Below are 17,310 nucleotides of genomic sequence, written 5' to 3' on the forward strand. Positions count from 1 at the left end.
CCATGATCTTGTAGGGCATTAGTCACTAAAGTCTTTAGCTTATTGAAGTCAGGTTTTATAATTCAAGAATTTGTACCTTACTGATAGATTTCCCAGCCCTATGACAGACAGTGAAAGTGACAGTGTTGTGGTCACTGTTGCCTAGGTTACCCTCCATCATCAGATCACTTACCAGGTTGTTCCCCTTGGCCAAAACTAAATCTAGGAGGGCATTTTTCTGGTTGGCCCATATAGTTCCCAAGACTGGTAGAGCTTATTGATACAGGTAAGGACACCCCAACCCACCTGATAAGTTCCCCACACCTTGGCACCCTGAAAACTGCTGCGGGGATGCACTATACAGCTGACAGCTTGCCGATGGGGAGAAGTGCATTACCAGGTCTGTACCTTGTGACTGTCAAACAAACCCTGGCATGCAGTTGGCATCTGACAGCTTAGTATGGTTACCTTGCCAAACATTCAATTTAAGGTGCGACTGAAACCAGCCACAAAAGCGTTGAACGTGGTTTGTGGAACATTTTGGTAGCTGGCTTCTTATTTTGTCACACCATTAAATTCCCTGAAAGTGTGTAAAGGTTACTATTATGGTGAGATTAACAAGTTAATCGCATCAGCAATGTAATGTCTGCCAGGGCCCTCAGATCACTGCACTTTGGGATTATATATAACATTCCAAAATATAATGACATTATAGTGCCATCATGTACAAAAGTCTAATAAAGTGGTTTTGCTAACTATACAAATAATAATCCAAGTCATTTTATTAAATGAATTTTTCAACCTTTTTTCTTGCTATTTCAAAGAAATATATAGCATCATTTGAACAAGGCAGTCAGAGAATTCTAACACAGTTAGGCATGTGACCCCCACTGCAGAAGCTCTTCTGGAAGTCCTGGCAATGACTGCTAAGCTCCTGAAGTGCTGTCCATAAAATAGTAACATCAGTGTTTCAGTCTGCATTTCCTTATTTTATATATTTGCTTACAGCTTTGTACTACACTTACATTGTGGTATTTAAGAGCCTGACATTTTATTCCAAAACAGACATATCACATTTAGGGCAGGATTATGATTACCACTGTACAGATGTAAAGGGGGCTTTGAGGTCAGAGCTTCTCCCAGTGCACCCATGCAAGAGACATTAACTCAATGTAAAGTCCTGGAACATGCAAGGGGGAGAAAGAGGGATACTCTATTCGGTACCATCTAAAGCACTAAGGGACCCATCTTATTTTACATTTGTAAAATACTGTGCAACATTTATAGTGCTGTGTTTAATTATAGTCAGCAGCAGCACTGAGATTTTTCCAGCACCCACCACTGGGAAAAAAAAATAATGCACCAAAGATATCAATTAACGGATAGAAAAAATATTTAAGCTACTGTTAAGGTTGTAAATATATATCAGTGATATAAGGGGAGGGGGGAAACAGAATAGAACATATTAATGTATGTCCCAAACCTAGTAAGTACAATAAGAAAAATCCTTTTCTTTCCTCTATAAAAGAGAACAGGTCTGACAGTTTCGTTGACATATTCTATCATTTGGTCCCTATGCAGTCCTGTACTCTTCCAGATGTTGGACAGAATGTTCATTTTTGGAAGTGATACTAAATGCTGCATGTAGGTGTTTTTATGGAAAATGTGAAAATTCTGAATAGTACAGCCTGCAGCAAGTAGGTCAGGCAGAGCAGATCAGGAATGGATTAGATAGTGAACCCAAATGCAACCAGACACTCTATTAGGCTAGGGACAGACATTCAAAAAGCCGGAGCCTGAACTGATTCAACCTTTGCAGGTTAGTCTAACCTGCAGAGAGTGAACCGGTTTGTAACAGAACAAAACATGCAGGCACATCCCTGCAGTTGCTCAGGACAGGTGCCGGGGCGCTAGAGCTAGTCTAGGCTGAACTGGCGAGAGAGGGGTTTAATTCCCTCCTCCTTGTGCCACTGGCAGGCACCTGAGCCAGGTCTGCCGGGTGCTCCTCCCTCATTGCTGCAGCACACACCATGGCTCTTGGCAGGGTGCGGGGGGAGGGGAAGTAGTCTCCCCTCTATCCTTACTGGCAGCTGGGTCTTCCCTCCCCCAGTTCCTGCCATGCTCCCTCCCTGCAGCAGAACAGGACCCTGCAGTTCCTCCCACAGGACGAGGGAGGGAGGGAGGGGGAATAACCCCCATCCCTGCCCCTGCCAAAGGGGCCTACAGGCTGGCTGTGCCCCCTACCAGGCCACTGCAACAGGAGAGGGCAGAGCCCTTGGTGGGGGTAGGAGCCTGTCAGTGTCTGGCAGCACGAGCCCCTTCCTGGTGGGGGGCCCGCTGTGGAACAGGCAGAGCTGCAGAGGGCAGCCCGCAGCAGCACTGGGGCCCAAAGAAGACCAGAGACCCCAATGTTGCCACTGTGGCCCCTTTCCTCATCCTGCAGTACACCTCCAACCCCATCCACCGGAAAGGGGCTCCTGCCCCATCGTGGTTGTTCCTCACTGCTCCAGTGGCCAGGTGGGGTCACAGCCAGATGCCATTGGTTGTGCACTTCTGGTCTTTGGAGCGGCTTTGTCTGGTCCCTGGCAGGTCCCTCAGTCCTGCCAGGCCGAGGTGCCACTCCCTGGGCATGCAGCGGGTCTGGGGCTATCCAAACTGGCACCCCAGCCACAGCAGCTCCTTTGCTGCTGCCACTGACCCTAGTCCCATGGTACAGGCAAGAGCCAGCATGCACAGCCCTGACCCTGCACACCCCGTGCTGGCTCTAGGCTCACCCATCTGGACTGAGTGGTTATGGCAGGGGAGAAATGGCTGCTCAGCATGGGAGGAAAATACCCTCTCCACTGTGCTGCTGGCACTGGGCGGCTATAGTAGACACTGGCAGAGGGAGGGGAAGGGCACACTTTTGCCCGACACTGAGCAGCCAATTCTCCCCCACCACCTCTGCTAGGCCCAGATGGATGAGCCTGAAGCCAGTACAGGGCAAAACCAGCCCTGCCCCCTCCCATTGCTGGCATCTGCTGCAGCTGCCCCTTGCTGGCTCTGGGCTACTGGACCTGGAAGTGCCAGCAGCAATGTGGAGAGGGGCAGCTCTTGCACTGCTCCCCAGCCCAGCCAGGGCACAGGAAGTGGCTCTAATGGAGATAGCAACCAGAGATGGCCCCAGCCCCATTTCAGCTTCGCCTGGCCTGGCCTCACTCAGCCATAGGTAAGGCAGCCCTAGGTGGAGCCAGGCCACCCCCAGTGGGTGCAGCTTGGTGATGGGGGGCAAGCTGCTTCTCCTGTCAGTGAGTGCAGCCTAGCACGTGCAGCAAGTGACTGGCCAGGCAGCGCTTATCTGGGCCCACTTGGAGGCACTGCTGGGGCTTGCAGAGCCTCAGCAAGCCTCCATGGTGGGTGGCTGCTGGGCTCCAGGCCCATGCTGCCTCCAAGCAGGCCTGGATAAGCAACTGCCGGGCCAGCCACAAGCCAGGCTATACTCATTGACAGAGAAGCAGGTTGCCTCCCTGTCACTGAGCTGCACCCCCCAGGGGTGGCTCTGCCTCTGTGGCCTGGCCTTGCCCAGCCCAGCCCCACCAAGTGATTGCATTAGCCAGGGTTGAGCAAGGCCAGGCCAGTCAGAGATGAGTCAAGCCAGGCTGTGGGGCCAGGGCCACCCCCGGGAGCTGCGGCTCTGTTAAAGCTGTTCTCTGTGCCCTGGCTGGGCCAGGCCAGGCAGTGCCACAAGAGCCACCCTTCCCTACCTGGTGGTGGGAGGGAGGAGGAGGGGGAAGAGTTCCCTCCCCAGCACTGAACAGAGGCCCCCCTCACCCTGTGCAGGGGGGGAGGGAAGTGTTCCCTTCCAGGGCTGTGGCTGGGCAGCCTGCACAGAACTCCCTCTCTCCACCCCTTGGTGGTGGGGGTGAGGGCAAGGGCAGTTGAAGAGGAGGAGGAAAGAGTACTTTCTAGCCTGGAACATAGCCTCACTCCCCACCCCACAGGGGGGTTGAGGAAAGAGTCCCCATCTGGGGCCAGGAAGCATTGCATGTAGCCCCCTCTCCCCACCCTGTGGTGGTGGGGAAGGAGCAGAGAGAAGACAGGAGGGAAGTTCTATGGAAGGTTGCCAGGACCAGCCCTGATGGGGACTCTTCCTCTTGCTCCCCCTGACCCCCCACAGGGTGAGGTGGGGTTTGTACAGCACTGCCCAGACAAGGCATGGAGAGCAGCTGTAACAGCTACAGCCACAGCCGGTGAAGAGTAGCGGAAGAGTCCACCTCCAGGGCTGGGCAGCCTCTCATAGAGGCCCCCTTCCCCAGCCCTGCAGAAGCAGAAGGGTTGGGAGGAAGGAGGAGTAGTCCCCCTCCAGCACCCAACAGAGCCCCACTCCCCATCTTGAGGGGAGAAGGAGAAGAAAGAGTCCCCCCCAGCACAGAACAGAGCCTCAGTGGACAACCATCCTGGCATGGTGCCATTAAGGTGAAGGGGGCAGGGAGAAGGGTTAATTCCTCCCTCATCCCTTTTCGGTCCCTTCTGCCCTGCCAGTCCCAGGGGCCACCACCACAGCCCCTCTGCTCCCTGGCTGACAGGCAAACCCCAGCTACTGTGGAGAAAGAGGGAAAAATTAATCCCCTCCCTGACCATTTTGCCTTAGTGGAGCCATGTTGCCTGGTGTCCTGCCATGTTCTGTCCCTGCTCTGACTCGGGAGCAGAAGGGAGGGGACAGCCCAGCTCTGGAGCAGAGCAGAACCCCACCCAGAAAGCATGCCAGGATGCTGGGGTGCCTGGTTTATCTTAAACCAGCAAAGGGTCTGGGACAGACATTGCATAAACCAGTTTGAGCCAAATCAGTTATTCAACCAGGTTTCTCTCAAACTGGTTTCAGCCATTTTCAAACTGGTTTATGTGCACCGAGTGTCTGTTCAGGTTACAGGTTTGAACCAATTTCTGATCATTTAAACCAGTTTGTGTATAATGTCTGCCCCTAGCCTTAGGGATCTTGCTTTGCTCTGGGTTTCCCAGATAACAGTTCCGCATCTTGCATAGAGATGGACAACTGCATACAACCCATAGATTGTAAAGAATGCATTCCCTGTTACTGCTGTAATACTTGCGTGGTGGAAGAGCTCCATCACCTTAATTACACACACACACAAACCAGCTGAAGACTAGGAAATTCAAAAGTTAAGGTTTCATCTTTTAAATAATGAAGCACTAGAAAGTACAGAAAGACTCGGCCAGTATATGCCATAACAACCTCAGCTCGCCCTCCTACCCTTATCTAGCCTCCATAAAGTTACCATATAAAAAGTATACTTATTCACCATATATTTTTAATATTGATTAATAATACTGACAATGTAAGCCACATCACCCATTATCCTATACCACAATCTGTATACAAACATATGCCCCTCAGAAGCACACTACACAAATACCACCTATCTGACAAGCAGCAAATGATTACCAAATCATCTTCCCCAGGTAAGACAATAACACAAATGTTTTGAATTCCTGGGGAGAGATGCACACACACTTCTTGCTCTTTTGGTAGCATACTGGAAGACAGTTCTTTTCTAATGTCTATTACAAACTTACTGTGTGACCTTAGGTACACCACAATCTCAATGTACTTCCCTGTTATCTACAAAATGGAGATAGCACTACTATATGTTAATAACACTGCTGAGATACTACAGTTATGTTGGCTGGGAAACCAACAAGAAGATTTAGGCCTTGTCACCAGTTGACTCTCAACAGGTGCAAAAATGTTACATCATTCCAGTGGTTTAAGTTAGTATTAGGAGACAACCATCACCTAAACAGGAACAACTCTGTAATGCCAGGTAGGCACTTAACACATGCTAAATGGCTCCAATGCATTTGTGTTCGCATTTTAACTGAACTAAGGGTAATATGCAACAATACTCTTACTAACTGCATTTACGATGCTCATGTCTAAGCTTTCAAGCAGTAAGGCACATACCAAGTATCATCATAGCATAACTTTTCCCATGACCAATATTTCCAGATTGTGTTATCAAACATGTGATGATGATAACCTTGATCTGCTCCACAGAGGTAATCAGGGGACCCTGGTGCAGTGTGGGAAGGTAAAGCTTTGTCAGCCTTCCCACCACCACTACACTGAGGCCTTGAGGGTTCAAGGCTCTGGTGCATTAAGAAGGCTCCCACCTACACCACTGAACTAGAGCCTTAGCAGCTCAAGCCCTGAACCAGCTCCCAAGCAGGGTGGGGGTTGGGACCAGTTCCTGTGCCCTGCCCTGCACGAGAGTCAGAGGCAGCTTAAATGGCTCTAATGCAGTGCAGGGACTGGGTGTCACTTTCAGCCCCACACTGGAGCCTTGAACCAGCTCTGTTGCAATCCCAGGGCTGAGACCAAAAGTCAGCTGATTTTTCCACCTCAGCCCTGAAATTGCACCAGAGCTAGTTTAAAGACTCTGGTGTGGTACTATAATTTTTATTTAGCTCATTGTGAACATTAATGTGCAACTTCTCCAAAAACTTTCTAAAGTCATGTTAACTCAGAAATTATATATATAATTAGGGACCTACCAAATTCATGGGCCCCAGCAGCCAATTACATGGCTGTATCACAGCTGGGACCCCCAATTTCACAGCCATATCACAGCCAGGGCTGCCATTTTCAAGGCAGAGTAAAGCACCCCCTCCTTTCCCTCCAGCCTCTGATTGGCTGAGGGGTGCTGCAAGTCCCACCCCTCCCAGGCACAAACTGAAAGCCCTAGCTGAAACTGCCTAGCTTGTTAATTCAGTAATTATCACCCTCTTCAAGGGGCAAGGATAATAATTAGGGCACAGCTTTATATGTTTTTTCTACATACCTCAAAGTACCGGGCACAGCTTGTGAATGCTGAGATGGTGGGGCAGACGGAGCATCCCACAGGAGCATGGGGAGCCCCTCTCACATGCTCAGCAGCAGACACCCCTGCACCTCCCAGCTTGGTGATCAGCCACAGATGGACCCCAGGTGTCCCTCCAGACCTAGGAGGCACCAGTTGCTGAGCCAAGGGGTGGTGGTGCTCCCCTGTGTGCTCTGCGGCAGACCTGAAGTGGACCAAAGTACTTCTGTTCCACTTCTGGGTCCACTGCTGAGCATGCAGGGAACACTCCCGCACTCCCATGGGACCCTCCATCTGTCCCACCATCTCAGCGTTCACAGGCCACGCCTGGTACCTTGAGGTATGTAGAAAAAACATATAAAGCTGTGTATGTCCAAATTGTTGAATCTCTCCAAACTGATTTGGAGGCTTCTAGTTCAATTTGGAGAAGGTAATGGGTTCTCTCATTTGATTTGGAGATTCAGCCACTGAAAAGCAGGCCAAATCTCCTTCGAATCAAATCAACGACCAAAGTTTTGCACAACCCTAGTGATAATTACTGAGTTAAACAGTTTAAGTGGGGCAATTAAACAGGCTGTCATCCTGCCCACCCCCATCTTTCAGGAGAAGAGGGGCTTTTCCCTGCTCCCTCTCTCCCACCTCTGCCCCACCCCACCTGCACCCTGCTTCAGGAAATGGGCAGTCTGCCTTTTTTTCATTTTGCTCCCTTCCTCCACCCTTCCAGGAGATAGCTTTTTGCCGACTCTTTGCCGGCTTGTTGAAAATAGCCGGTTCCGAACCTGCACATTTTCACGGGAAGCTGCCAATTACATGATTTCCATGGAATCATGTATTTGGTAGGTCCCTATATATAACACATGCTAACTATAATGTGTAACAATATCCAAAGTGTTCAGCTGTACATGTGATACCACCCTTACATAACTTCACAGAAGTACTGTAGGCAAAATCAATTGCTCTTCATAAAACAGATGGCACACCTTAGACTGAGCATGCTACGTAAGTTCAAAGTATTATCATAAACAAAACAGAGACCTATCCAACTTCTATCTTGCCTTCCTACTTCATAACCTTTATAATCCACTCTTTAAAACTTAACAACAGTGTTGTTTATAATTTTGGGAAACAGCAGAGCATCCTGTCAAAATCTGTTGTTGCACCAACCCTTCTTCTCCTTCCCCAAGCTTTCTCCTGTGAAGCTGATGAAGTAGTCAGCTTCCAAGATCACCCTCCATAGCTTCTCCCTGAACAGTCTGCCACTTTTCTGTGCCTCAGATCCGGAGAGTCTGGTAGCAGTGGAGACCAGAGAAAGAAGTCCATGTGGGTTCTCCTATCAAGTTAATTATTTTAATTAGAATTTGAATTAATTAATCCCATGATTTTACACAGCCATGGTGATGGTTCTGCTTTGTTTTAAATACTCCTACTTGCTAAATTAATTCTATTTTTAAATCAAAGTGATGACACTATCACTGTCTGGCAAAGATCAGAATACAGACTCCAAAAACTTAGGGACACAGTTTGTGTTAGTTATTAACCAACCTGACCAATTTTTGTTGAAGCTCTCTTTGTTCCTTTCCATCTTTTCAGCTTCTTCTGTTCTTTTCTGACAGAGTCTTTTCCCCCCATGTCTGTATGGGTTTCTCCTTTTTCTGAATCTCTCTCCCCCTCTGGCTTTCTTTTCTTATCTCCTCCTCTTTTCTCTCTGTGCTGATTTAATCCCTATTGTAAATGACCGTGAGTGGAGTTCAGTAGATTTACACAAGTAAAGATTTTGGCCCTTTCTGTCTGTCTGTAGAGGGGGAGTCAAACAGCTGGAGAATTTGCAAGCGCTGCACTCTTTTCTATGCCCTTTTCTTCGCTGCTCTTACATCACAACTGCAACAGCTACTTGAAACTGACCAGGATCATATGATTCTAGCCACTTTCACACCACTGCCTGCACCCTTGTGAAATCTCATCTGAAAAAGGAGAACAGGTATGAAATTGCCTCCTGAAAACCTGCTGAGGTACCTCTAGAGATACCAGTGACATCACTTACAAACAGCATGCAACTCTGTTGCTTGAACAAAACTGGGGTAGGATTCAGGATTTCTATCAACATGCTCCCTAGAGCCTATAACTTTACTTCAGGACAGTCTAGTCAAGTAGTTAGCACTATAGTTAGACTACAAATGCAAACATTTATCCCCAAGGGTGAATCCAGGATTTCCTGAAGGGGAGGTGTGGGAATAGCAACTCACATTGCAGGGGTGGCTACACCCCCAGTTTCAGCCTCCTTTGCCCCTATGAGGACAGGCAGCGTGAGTTACAGTATCCTCTGGGAACTTTAAGTCCCTGAAGTGTGAAAAATCACACCTTTCTTCTGCTTCCTGCTCACAGGCATAGCTTCTCCTCTCCTCTTCCTCTCCTCCTCCCCCTGCAACTCCCCTGGCTGCCACTGCTGGCTTCTCCACTGTTGGGGCAGGCTCAGGGGAGCTCTAGAGCCATCCGGATGAGCAGGGACTGGGTTTAGCTGGGGAAGGGAGAGAAGCAACAGGGTGGCTGTAAAGTAGAGGCCCTCCCCCTCCCCCCCCCAACCCTGCATGGTGACTGCTGTCATTGTCCCCATCCCCAGCTGAGCCCAACCACCACTAAGCAGGCAGGAAGGCTCTGGTGCTTCCCCTCTCCCAGGAGGGAAAGGCAGGCAGGCAGGCGACTGGGGGGTAGAGGGGGAAAGAGGCAGGGAGGAGGGTGTGCTTGAGTAGGAAGCGAAAGGGAGGAAGGATTTTCACCTCCTTTAGGGATGTTAGAAAGTCCCCGTAGGCTCCTGTGGTACGCTACAATCCAAAAAGGGGAGTGGGAATGCAGTTGTGCCACTGCACTCCCTCTGGATCCACCCTTGTTTATCCCATGGTTTTTATGGGTAAGTAAATTACTAAATTTGTAGATTCACTACACAGAGGAACCACCACTAACCTCAACTGCAGAGATACAAAAAACAGACAGGTCCTTTCACAGTGCTATACTGTGGTTAAGTACTAGAAAATAATAGGTGAAATCCTGCCCCACACTGAAATCAACTATAACCTGGTTTAGGATTCCACTTAGCACGAGTTTGGTTTTCATTTTTGTTTGCTTTTGAGTTTGTCACAAAGATGATATTGTAAGTACACTGAGCTACACAGTGCATTCTGTATATTCACAAGGCAATACAATCGGCATATTTTACCCATTAGAAGTACAGCAAAAAAGTCTCTAAAAATTTATAATCTTGTATAATTCAATTCATGCAAGATGCAAGAAGGACATTACCGTTATCAGAAAGGGAAAGGCCCATTCACAGCTCTGTTCCAACCTAATCTCTACATGCAAAATTATTTTAATTAATATTGCAAGGGGTAAGGATTTTCTTTGGTGATATCTGTTACTAAACCAACTGTATAAAATGTGATAAAGTCACACAAGCTTTCAAACACAAGGCATTCTTCTTCAGGACTCACCTGATATAAATTATGTAAATGGATTCAGTTCTGAAAATAGAGAGACAGCATGAAGATTCTACACATTTGGCTAGTATGCTAGAAATATAATTGTCATTGGCATAAAGACCTGCATGTGTGCATCACATATCCAATCCATGGAAGTATAACTGCAACCATACATACAAATTAAACAACAAATGACTAAGGTTTCCATTTGTATGTACAACTACTTAGTTGGACAGTTATTGTTAACATCTGCTTACTGAGTTTAAAACAAGCCCCTTGCATATAACACATGACAATATGACAACCCTGGCCATTTATTTTAAGCAGCAGTTAGTGGAAACATTAAATAGCTGTGGACTCAATGAAATTTCATTTTTAGTTTTGAAAATTGTATTTTGTAATTATAAAGATTTACAGAAAATAACTAAGCAACTTGCAATTATTGGCAGCCTGAGAAATATTACACTGCTTTCTGACAGAATTAGTCTTTGGGGAAGAGTGGGGAAGTTTATGCAATTAATGCCGGAAACATTACTAATGGTGAAATACATGGTCTCTAAACTTTGCCAAGATATGGGGCACATCCACATGTCCTTTAATCTCTTCTTCCTCCTTCTAGGGCACTAGAGAAGTCCCTCGTTTAAAGAGTACAACTTCAGCTAATAAACATAGATTCCCATTCCTAGCATTTTCTCCCAGCTTACTCTGAAGCACTTTTTTCTGCCTATAGTATATGATCAGAATATTGTGCTGAGTTTTAAATGGCCAGGGTTTAAGGTAGAAGCAGTAAAAGCAGATTATGAATAAAAGTAAACTAGGTCATCTAGGAAGCAGCACAACACATTTGAAGTAAGGTAAGAATTGAGGACAGGGGTCACATCCTCCACCAGTGTAAAAGGTCCATTGAATTTGATGATGCTACAAGTGTTTACACTAGTTGATGAATAGGCCACAGGGTTCATATCCGATCAGCAAGGCCCTGATTCAGCAAAACACTAAAAGCACCTGTTGTGTTAAGCCACAGCAACAAAGGATTTTTTGGGTCAGCCAGATGTCTCCCCAACATCTGGTATAAGTTACACCAGCTTCAAGGATGCTCTAATATCAACTCTGTTGCCCACAGACCCAAGGAGGTAATACAGGGGTCAAAATTAGACAAAGGATCTATCTGCCAACACTCTCTCTCTTGCCTGCACTGTGACAGACAATGCAATACATTACTTTGAATGACATATCATTAGGATTATCATGATACAATAAGTAAGAGCACAATCTGAATGAGTCAGAAGTAAAGAAAAACCAAAGCCAAGATTAAAATTCCACAATAAAAAAAAGTGCTGTAACAAAGTAACCTTTCCTCTACCACTCAAGCAAGAAGATACAATCTTTACTCCTTCTTGACAGACAAACATATATACACAAACCAAATCTTCCTGGATAAAAACAAAACAAAACAGGTGTCTTAATTCCTTACTCAATACACTTAGCAATTTCTTTTTTCTTTCTAGGCTTATACACATTAAGGTGGAATCAAGTACCACACAGCTATCCTATGTAACCCTTGAGTACCGTAGAAGGGGACTTCACATCATTCCTACAGAGAAGACACTGGGGAGAGGGCAAGGAAGATTTTAGGGGAAAATATCTGAACTGGTCAAGTGCCCTTCAGCACTGCACAACCATTACAAAGAGACTGTGATTGCTATTTCAGCCATAAGTTTTCCAGCCCTGTGCTCTGGACTTGAAAGATCAGCATGGATTATACCTATTTTTGCTCCCTGCCTTCATGCTGTACCCACATAGAGCCAGCTGTATTACTGAGGGTTGATGTGATAAGTGTATTTCACCCTCAAAAGAATAATCTTCTATCCCAGTTTGGGTGTCCAAGAACAAATCCTGATATATAATTCGGTTTTCACAGGCAGTATTGGTGGAAATGCAAAAACTATAAAATGATGTTAGGTCCATTAAGGGCTCCTACAGACATGGAGGGAACCTGCTCAGATGTGCTGGAGATCCAGCATGTCAGAGCAGTTTTGATTAATCAAATCTGCTGAAGCACAGAAGTCAACTCACTCCGGCAGCTTTCTGCATCGCGTGCACCCCGGAGCTAATAAATGCCAGTGGGGCACTTTGAAATAAAACAAGAGCTTTAATTCAAAGTGCCCTACCACCATGTTTTCAACATGGGGACACTGATAAATGTGATGTATGGGCTTTTAATTAGTGCAGTTTGCTAATTAAAGCACCTAGTGCCACATCCTGAAGCACATATAAAATGCCCTAAGATACTCCAATGCATACAGATGCAATATAACCATGCCTTTAGAGCCATTGTTCCTGCTGGTGGTGAATGAAGGGCCACATCTGGAAGTCTAAGTGACTGATAAGTCTAACTGAAACACTTTTCAGTGTGCTAGTCTGAAGTTAAGTAAAAGGCAGGGTAGATTTGCAGCTAACAAACTAATTAGAGTAGATACACGCAACTATGTGGGCATAGAAGCTTGTGCTACATCCCCCCCCATAAGGTGCAACTGCAAGTGAAACCAGTAGTTGATTAGTATCTACAATTCCCAAGTTTAATATCTTCTAGTCTTTGATGATCTTGCTGTATCTGCTTATAAACAAAACAGTGAAATCTACCCAGGTTATGTTCCTCTTGACTGATGGAAGAGAGGCTGATAAAAATGACAACAGTACTAACTGCCATTTGAGTTTAACATTTCAATGGGAACTTGTTAACATTAAAAACAGAAAAAAAAAAATCACATAATGAAGTTATTCAGTGTTTGCATCCTTGATATACTGTATATAATTAATAAAAACAATTTTATTAACACAATGGATGCATCTGAGTTACTGGCCTCCAATGAAGCTAAACTGTTCAATTTTACTTTACTTGCTTTTTCGGTTTCATTTCCTAGCTCTCATTAACATAGTGGGGGGAGGGGGTGGATGTTATGGCACAATACAGAAGACACTATTTCTAAAATACAGTCATTTTTTAAAATCTATGCTGTAAACTAATGTATAACTGATTGTTAGTTTTTTCACACTCATTTCAAATTAATTCCCCTTAAATGATGTGAAGATCGATCACTGTATGCAAGTAATGCTTTAAAATGTGTATTATGGTTCCTAGCAAGTTCTTCAGTTTTAAAAGCGTACCAGATACCACATATACAAACAATGCATGCATGGAGATTTGGGCCATTTAGAAACAGGGTCTACCCTGTTCCAGCTTTCCTACCCTAGGTATATGCCTATGGACAGCGACCTACATCTCCATATTGTGGTGTCTGGGTAGTGGAACTCTTTTGGGAAGGCAGCTTAGCTCTTACAAAAATTAACACCTAGCCCAAGGTCAGAACGCATGAATCAATTCCTAGAGATGCTGAATTGAATGCATTACCAATTCAAAATGCAGTGAGGCAGAAAGAAGGCAACTGTGTGTGACCAAACTGGCTATTTACCTAATGGACAACCGATTTCCAGGGCTGTCCACCAGGACTGGAGCTTAGGGTCTAGAAACAAGAGAAATGGCTCACCAGGCCACAGAGACCTAGTTATTTCACTTGTTTCCTATACTAAAGAAAAATAAAAATTTACACTCTAGTGTGTAGCAATTGCTGACAAAGTCTGGCATTAAAAAACAAAAAAAACAAAAAACAAAAACAACCACTGTAAATGCTCGTTCTTTTTCCTTCGAACTCTTTTTCCTTCTGGAAACTCTTTACCCTACTGGAGTGAACCATCTTGTCCTTAAAACTAAAAAGGAAAATATTTAGTAGTATGAATTTGATGAATCATATAAATCATAATATGGTTATTCATCCTAGAGGGACTTATTTATCCTTTACACCATATTTTTAAAGTAAAACAAAAAGGGTTCTAGATGTTCCAAAATGCTAACAGGTCTTGCAAGCCATGCTAAGGTAGACAGACACTTCCTCCTACAACTTTCTGTAGTTACTTAAAGCAGTGCAAGGTGGATGTACTAGCATTGTAGTAGTGTTTTACAGCACTGTAGCTGTGTTGTACACCCCTTTGCACCAGTGCAATGACTAGTTAAGGTGCAGAAAAATGGGAAATCAAGCCTTGTGTCTGAGTTTTATATTTTACAGGAATGTAGTAATACAGACTTTGTCATAGTTGGTGGTGTGTATGTGTACACAGGGGTCTAACTTTTTGCCCAAGTGATTTCTTTGTCAGTCAGGGGAGAGAGAGAGAGTGTGTGTACGCACACCCAAATTTTTGCCCAAGGGATTTCCACTGGAAAGCACCAAGACCTTGCAAGCAATTTTAACAACAAAATATGTATATATAAAAAACTGAAGCACCTAAAAGCACATGTTCATACTGAGACTGCTAACTCAAAAGGTTTGGGTTTTTTAAAAAAAAATTCATACCAGGAATCTCTCAGTATAGTGATACTAAGAGGTTTTCACACTTCTTCTCTAAGTTCCTGTGTAGCAGATCCCCCACAGCCAAGTGCTAACTGCCTCTCAAACAGAAGCCTGAAGTTTTAATTTAAACTTTCCTGCTGTACTTCCTACTCATGGCTGTTGAATCATGTCCTTTAACTTCAGTGACAGGCATTACATCTTGATGCACCAACTATCTAGTAAATGGGAGGCAGGGACCTCTTCCATGAGGCAGGTTCACATTGAGGTCTGTCCCTTCCACTAACACCAACGGGGCCTCTCCGAGCGCGACAGCCAACGCCTCTGCCACATCTGGCTGCAGGTGCACGGCAGCAAAACCAAGCAGGTCCAAACGCCAGCGGCAAACACTTTTCTCCCCCTGGATCCCCGGCGCCGGTCCCTGGCCTGTCAAGTCCAACTCCTTGGGAAACAGGGTTCCTCCGGGCAGGGCTGACGGGACCTCGCTACTCGCAGAAAAGCCAAACAAGGAGCCTCCAAGTGCGCGCCCCATTCACGGCACCGCACGACGGATTCCCGATCCCGTCCGGGGGCAGCGACCGGCAAACGGCCTCCCGCGTCAGCTGCCCCCAGCCCCAGAGCCGGGCCAGGGGCTGGCCCGCCGCGTTCGCAGAGCGGGGGCAGGGGAAGGCGGCTCCGCCGGTTTTGCGGGCGCAGTGCCCCGCCGGGCGCCGAGCCGGGACCGCGGGGATGAGCGCGGGGCGGGGCGGGGCGAGCGGCAGGGGGGACACCTGCGCGGGCGGGTCGCGGGTCGCTCCGCGCTAAGCCGCGCGCCGGCGCTCGCACTCACCCGCAGCTGGTGGCGGTTGGCGCGGGCGGCGGCCACACTGTGGCGGAGCTCGGCCGCCGCGCCCGGTCTCAGCAGGCTCCGAGTGAAGCGCCGCGTCCGCTCCCCCGCCATGGGCTGGAGCGCCCCGGAGCGCGGCCGCTGCAGCCAGCCCCTCCGGCTCTGGCTTGGCCCCGGCCCCGGCGCCTTCAGGAAGCGGAACTCGAGACTTTTTTTCTCGCCCGGCGGCGGGCGGATCCGCCTCAGCGCGCGCGCACGTGTGCGCGGAACCCGTTCGAAGCGTCGCGCCTCAGGGCGGCGGGGCCGCACGTGACGGACCGCGCTGAGCCCTGCCCGGCCGAGAGCGGGCGCTGCGCCCGCCCGCGTTGGCACGGCTTTTTGTCGGTGCCCACGGGTGACGGCTCCGTCCCTCCTGCTGAGCCCACCGGGCAGCTCCAGGTTACGCCGCTTCCCGGGAGCGCGAAGTGCGACTCTACGCAGCTGCTGTTAGGGCAACTTTAGTCTACCCCGCGTGTGTTAAAGGAGCACTTTGCAGTCCTCCAGCATCCCAAGCTGCACAGCTCGCAGCTCCCTTCCCTCCTCGTAGGGATAAAGGGGGCCTGGCTCGTTGCAGTACCCCTGCCTGCTAGCCTCCTCGTGCCCGGACAGAGCTCCTCAGGCAGGAACCAGTGTTAACCCTTAACAGGAGCCTGCTCACAGCACAGTCTGACCTTAACACTGCTGCGCCCTCTGCAAATTTCATACAGGCTGAGTGTAATGTGCGCCTTCCCTTAGCCATAAGGTAAAAGCATGTCTCAAACATGGAGAGGCTGACACTGCCAGCAACCAAGGAGAATGGTCTTCTACATCTTTATGTGTGAGAGAAATGGGATCTTATCTTCCAAATATTTTACATTATATTTTTTACATAAATAATGAAGTTTCAGTCACTTACTTTCCAAACTCTTTTACCTTTGAGAACCAAACCTGAAGGCTGTGCTCTTGGTTTCTGCACTTCTGTATTTTGCTGGGCCTGCACCTGACGGAAAATGTCATGTAGCAGAACTAGTTATCGTCCACAATGCTCACTGGACTCCCGTGGCCCTGTGCACATGCTGCACCTGCTTTTATCACACACCAAACCAGGGGTGAGCAAAACACAGCCTGTGGGCCAGATCCAGCCAATGGAGGGACTTTGGCCTGTGCTGGGTCCCTTGGTCCTGCCTGCTGTCCGGCCCATGGTGCATCCTGCCACCACCTGAGCACGCAACAGGGCTGGGGCAGCTCCACAGCTGGACTGCCTTTCTAAGCAACCCAGGTGGTGGAGGGTCCTTCTGGCTGCTGCCGCAGTTGGCCCCAGCCCCGTGGTAGTGGTAGGGATCCGTGCACACTGCCCCAACCCCAGCCCATCTCACACCCCAGACCAGCTCCAGACCAGCCAGAACCCACATGTACAGCCCCAGCCCAGGCCACCCCATGCCTGCTTTGGACTCGCCTGCCCACACTGAGCAGTGGCAGCAGCTGGGCAGAAGCTGTTGCTCAGCATGGGGAAAAAGTGGTCCCTCCACTTTGCTAGTGCTGGACCCTTCTTGCTGCAGCCGTCCAGAGCCCACATCTGGGCTGCCCTGCAGCTCCTCTGCACTGTCACATCTGCCCTGCTGGGTGGCCTGGAGACAGTGGCGATGGTGGCAGGGCAGTTCTGGGCAGCTTAAGCAAGAAGGGCCTGGCAGTGGCAGGGAGGGAGAGGTGCACTTTCCTCCCAGGCCCAGCAGCATCTTCTGCCCTGCTGCTGCTGC

General features: G+C 47.9%; 1 protein-coding gene across 2 annotated transcripts in view; it reads right to left on the bottom strand.

Annotated features, from left to right (window-relative positions):
- The window catches only part of DOCK10 (dedicator of cytokinesis 10), a 271,823-nt gene extending 256,108 nt beyond the window's left edge, over positions 1-15,715 (bottom strand). For both annotated transcript variants that reach the window (XM_090056318.1, XM_090056317.1), the window contains exon 1: positions 15,539-15,715. In XM_090056318.1, the coding sequence (XP_089912444.1) occupies positions 15,539-15,649 (111 nt within the window). In that variant the 5' untranslated portion in view covers positions 15,650-15,715. The remainder of the gene's footprint in view (positions 1-15,538) is intronic.
- Between the last annotated feature and the right edge of the window lie 1,595 nt (positions 15,716-17,310).

Source organism: Crocodylus siamensis, chromosome 6 (assembly GCF_052110815.1).
Source record: "Crocodylus siamensis isolate JL-2025a chromosome 6, ASM5211081v1, whole genome shotgun sequence".
Taxonomy (NCBI): Eukaryota; Metazoa; Chordata; order Crocodylia; family Crocodylidae; genus Crocodylus; species Crocodylus siamensis.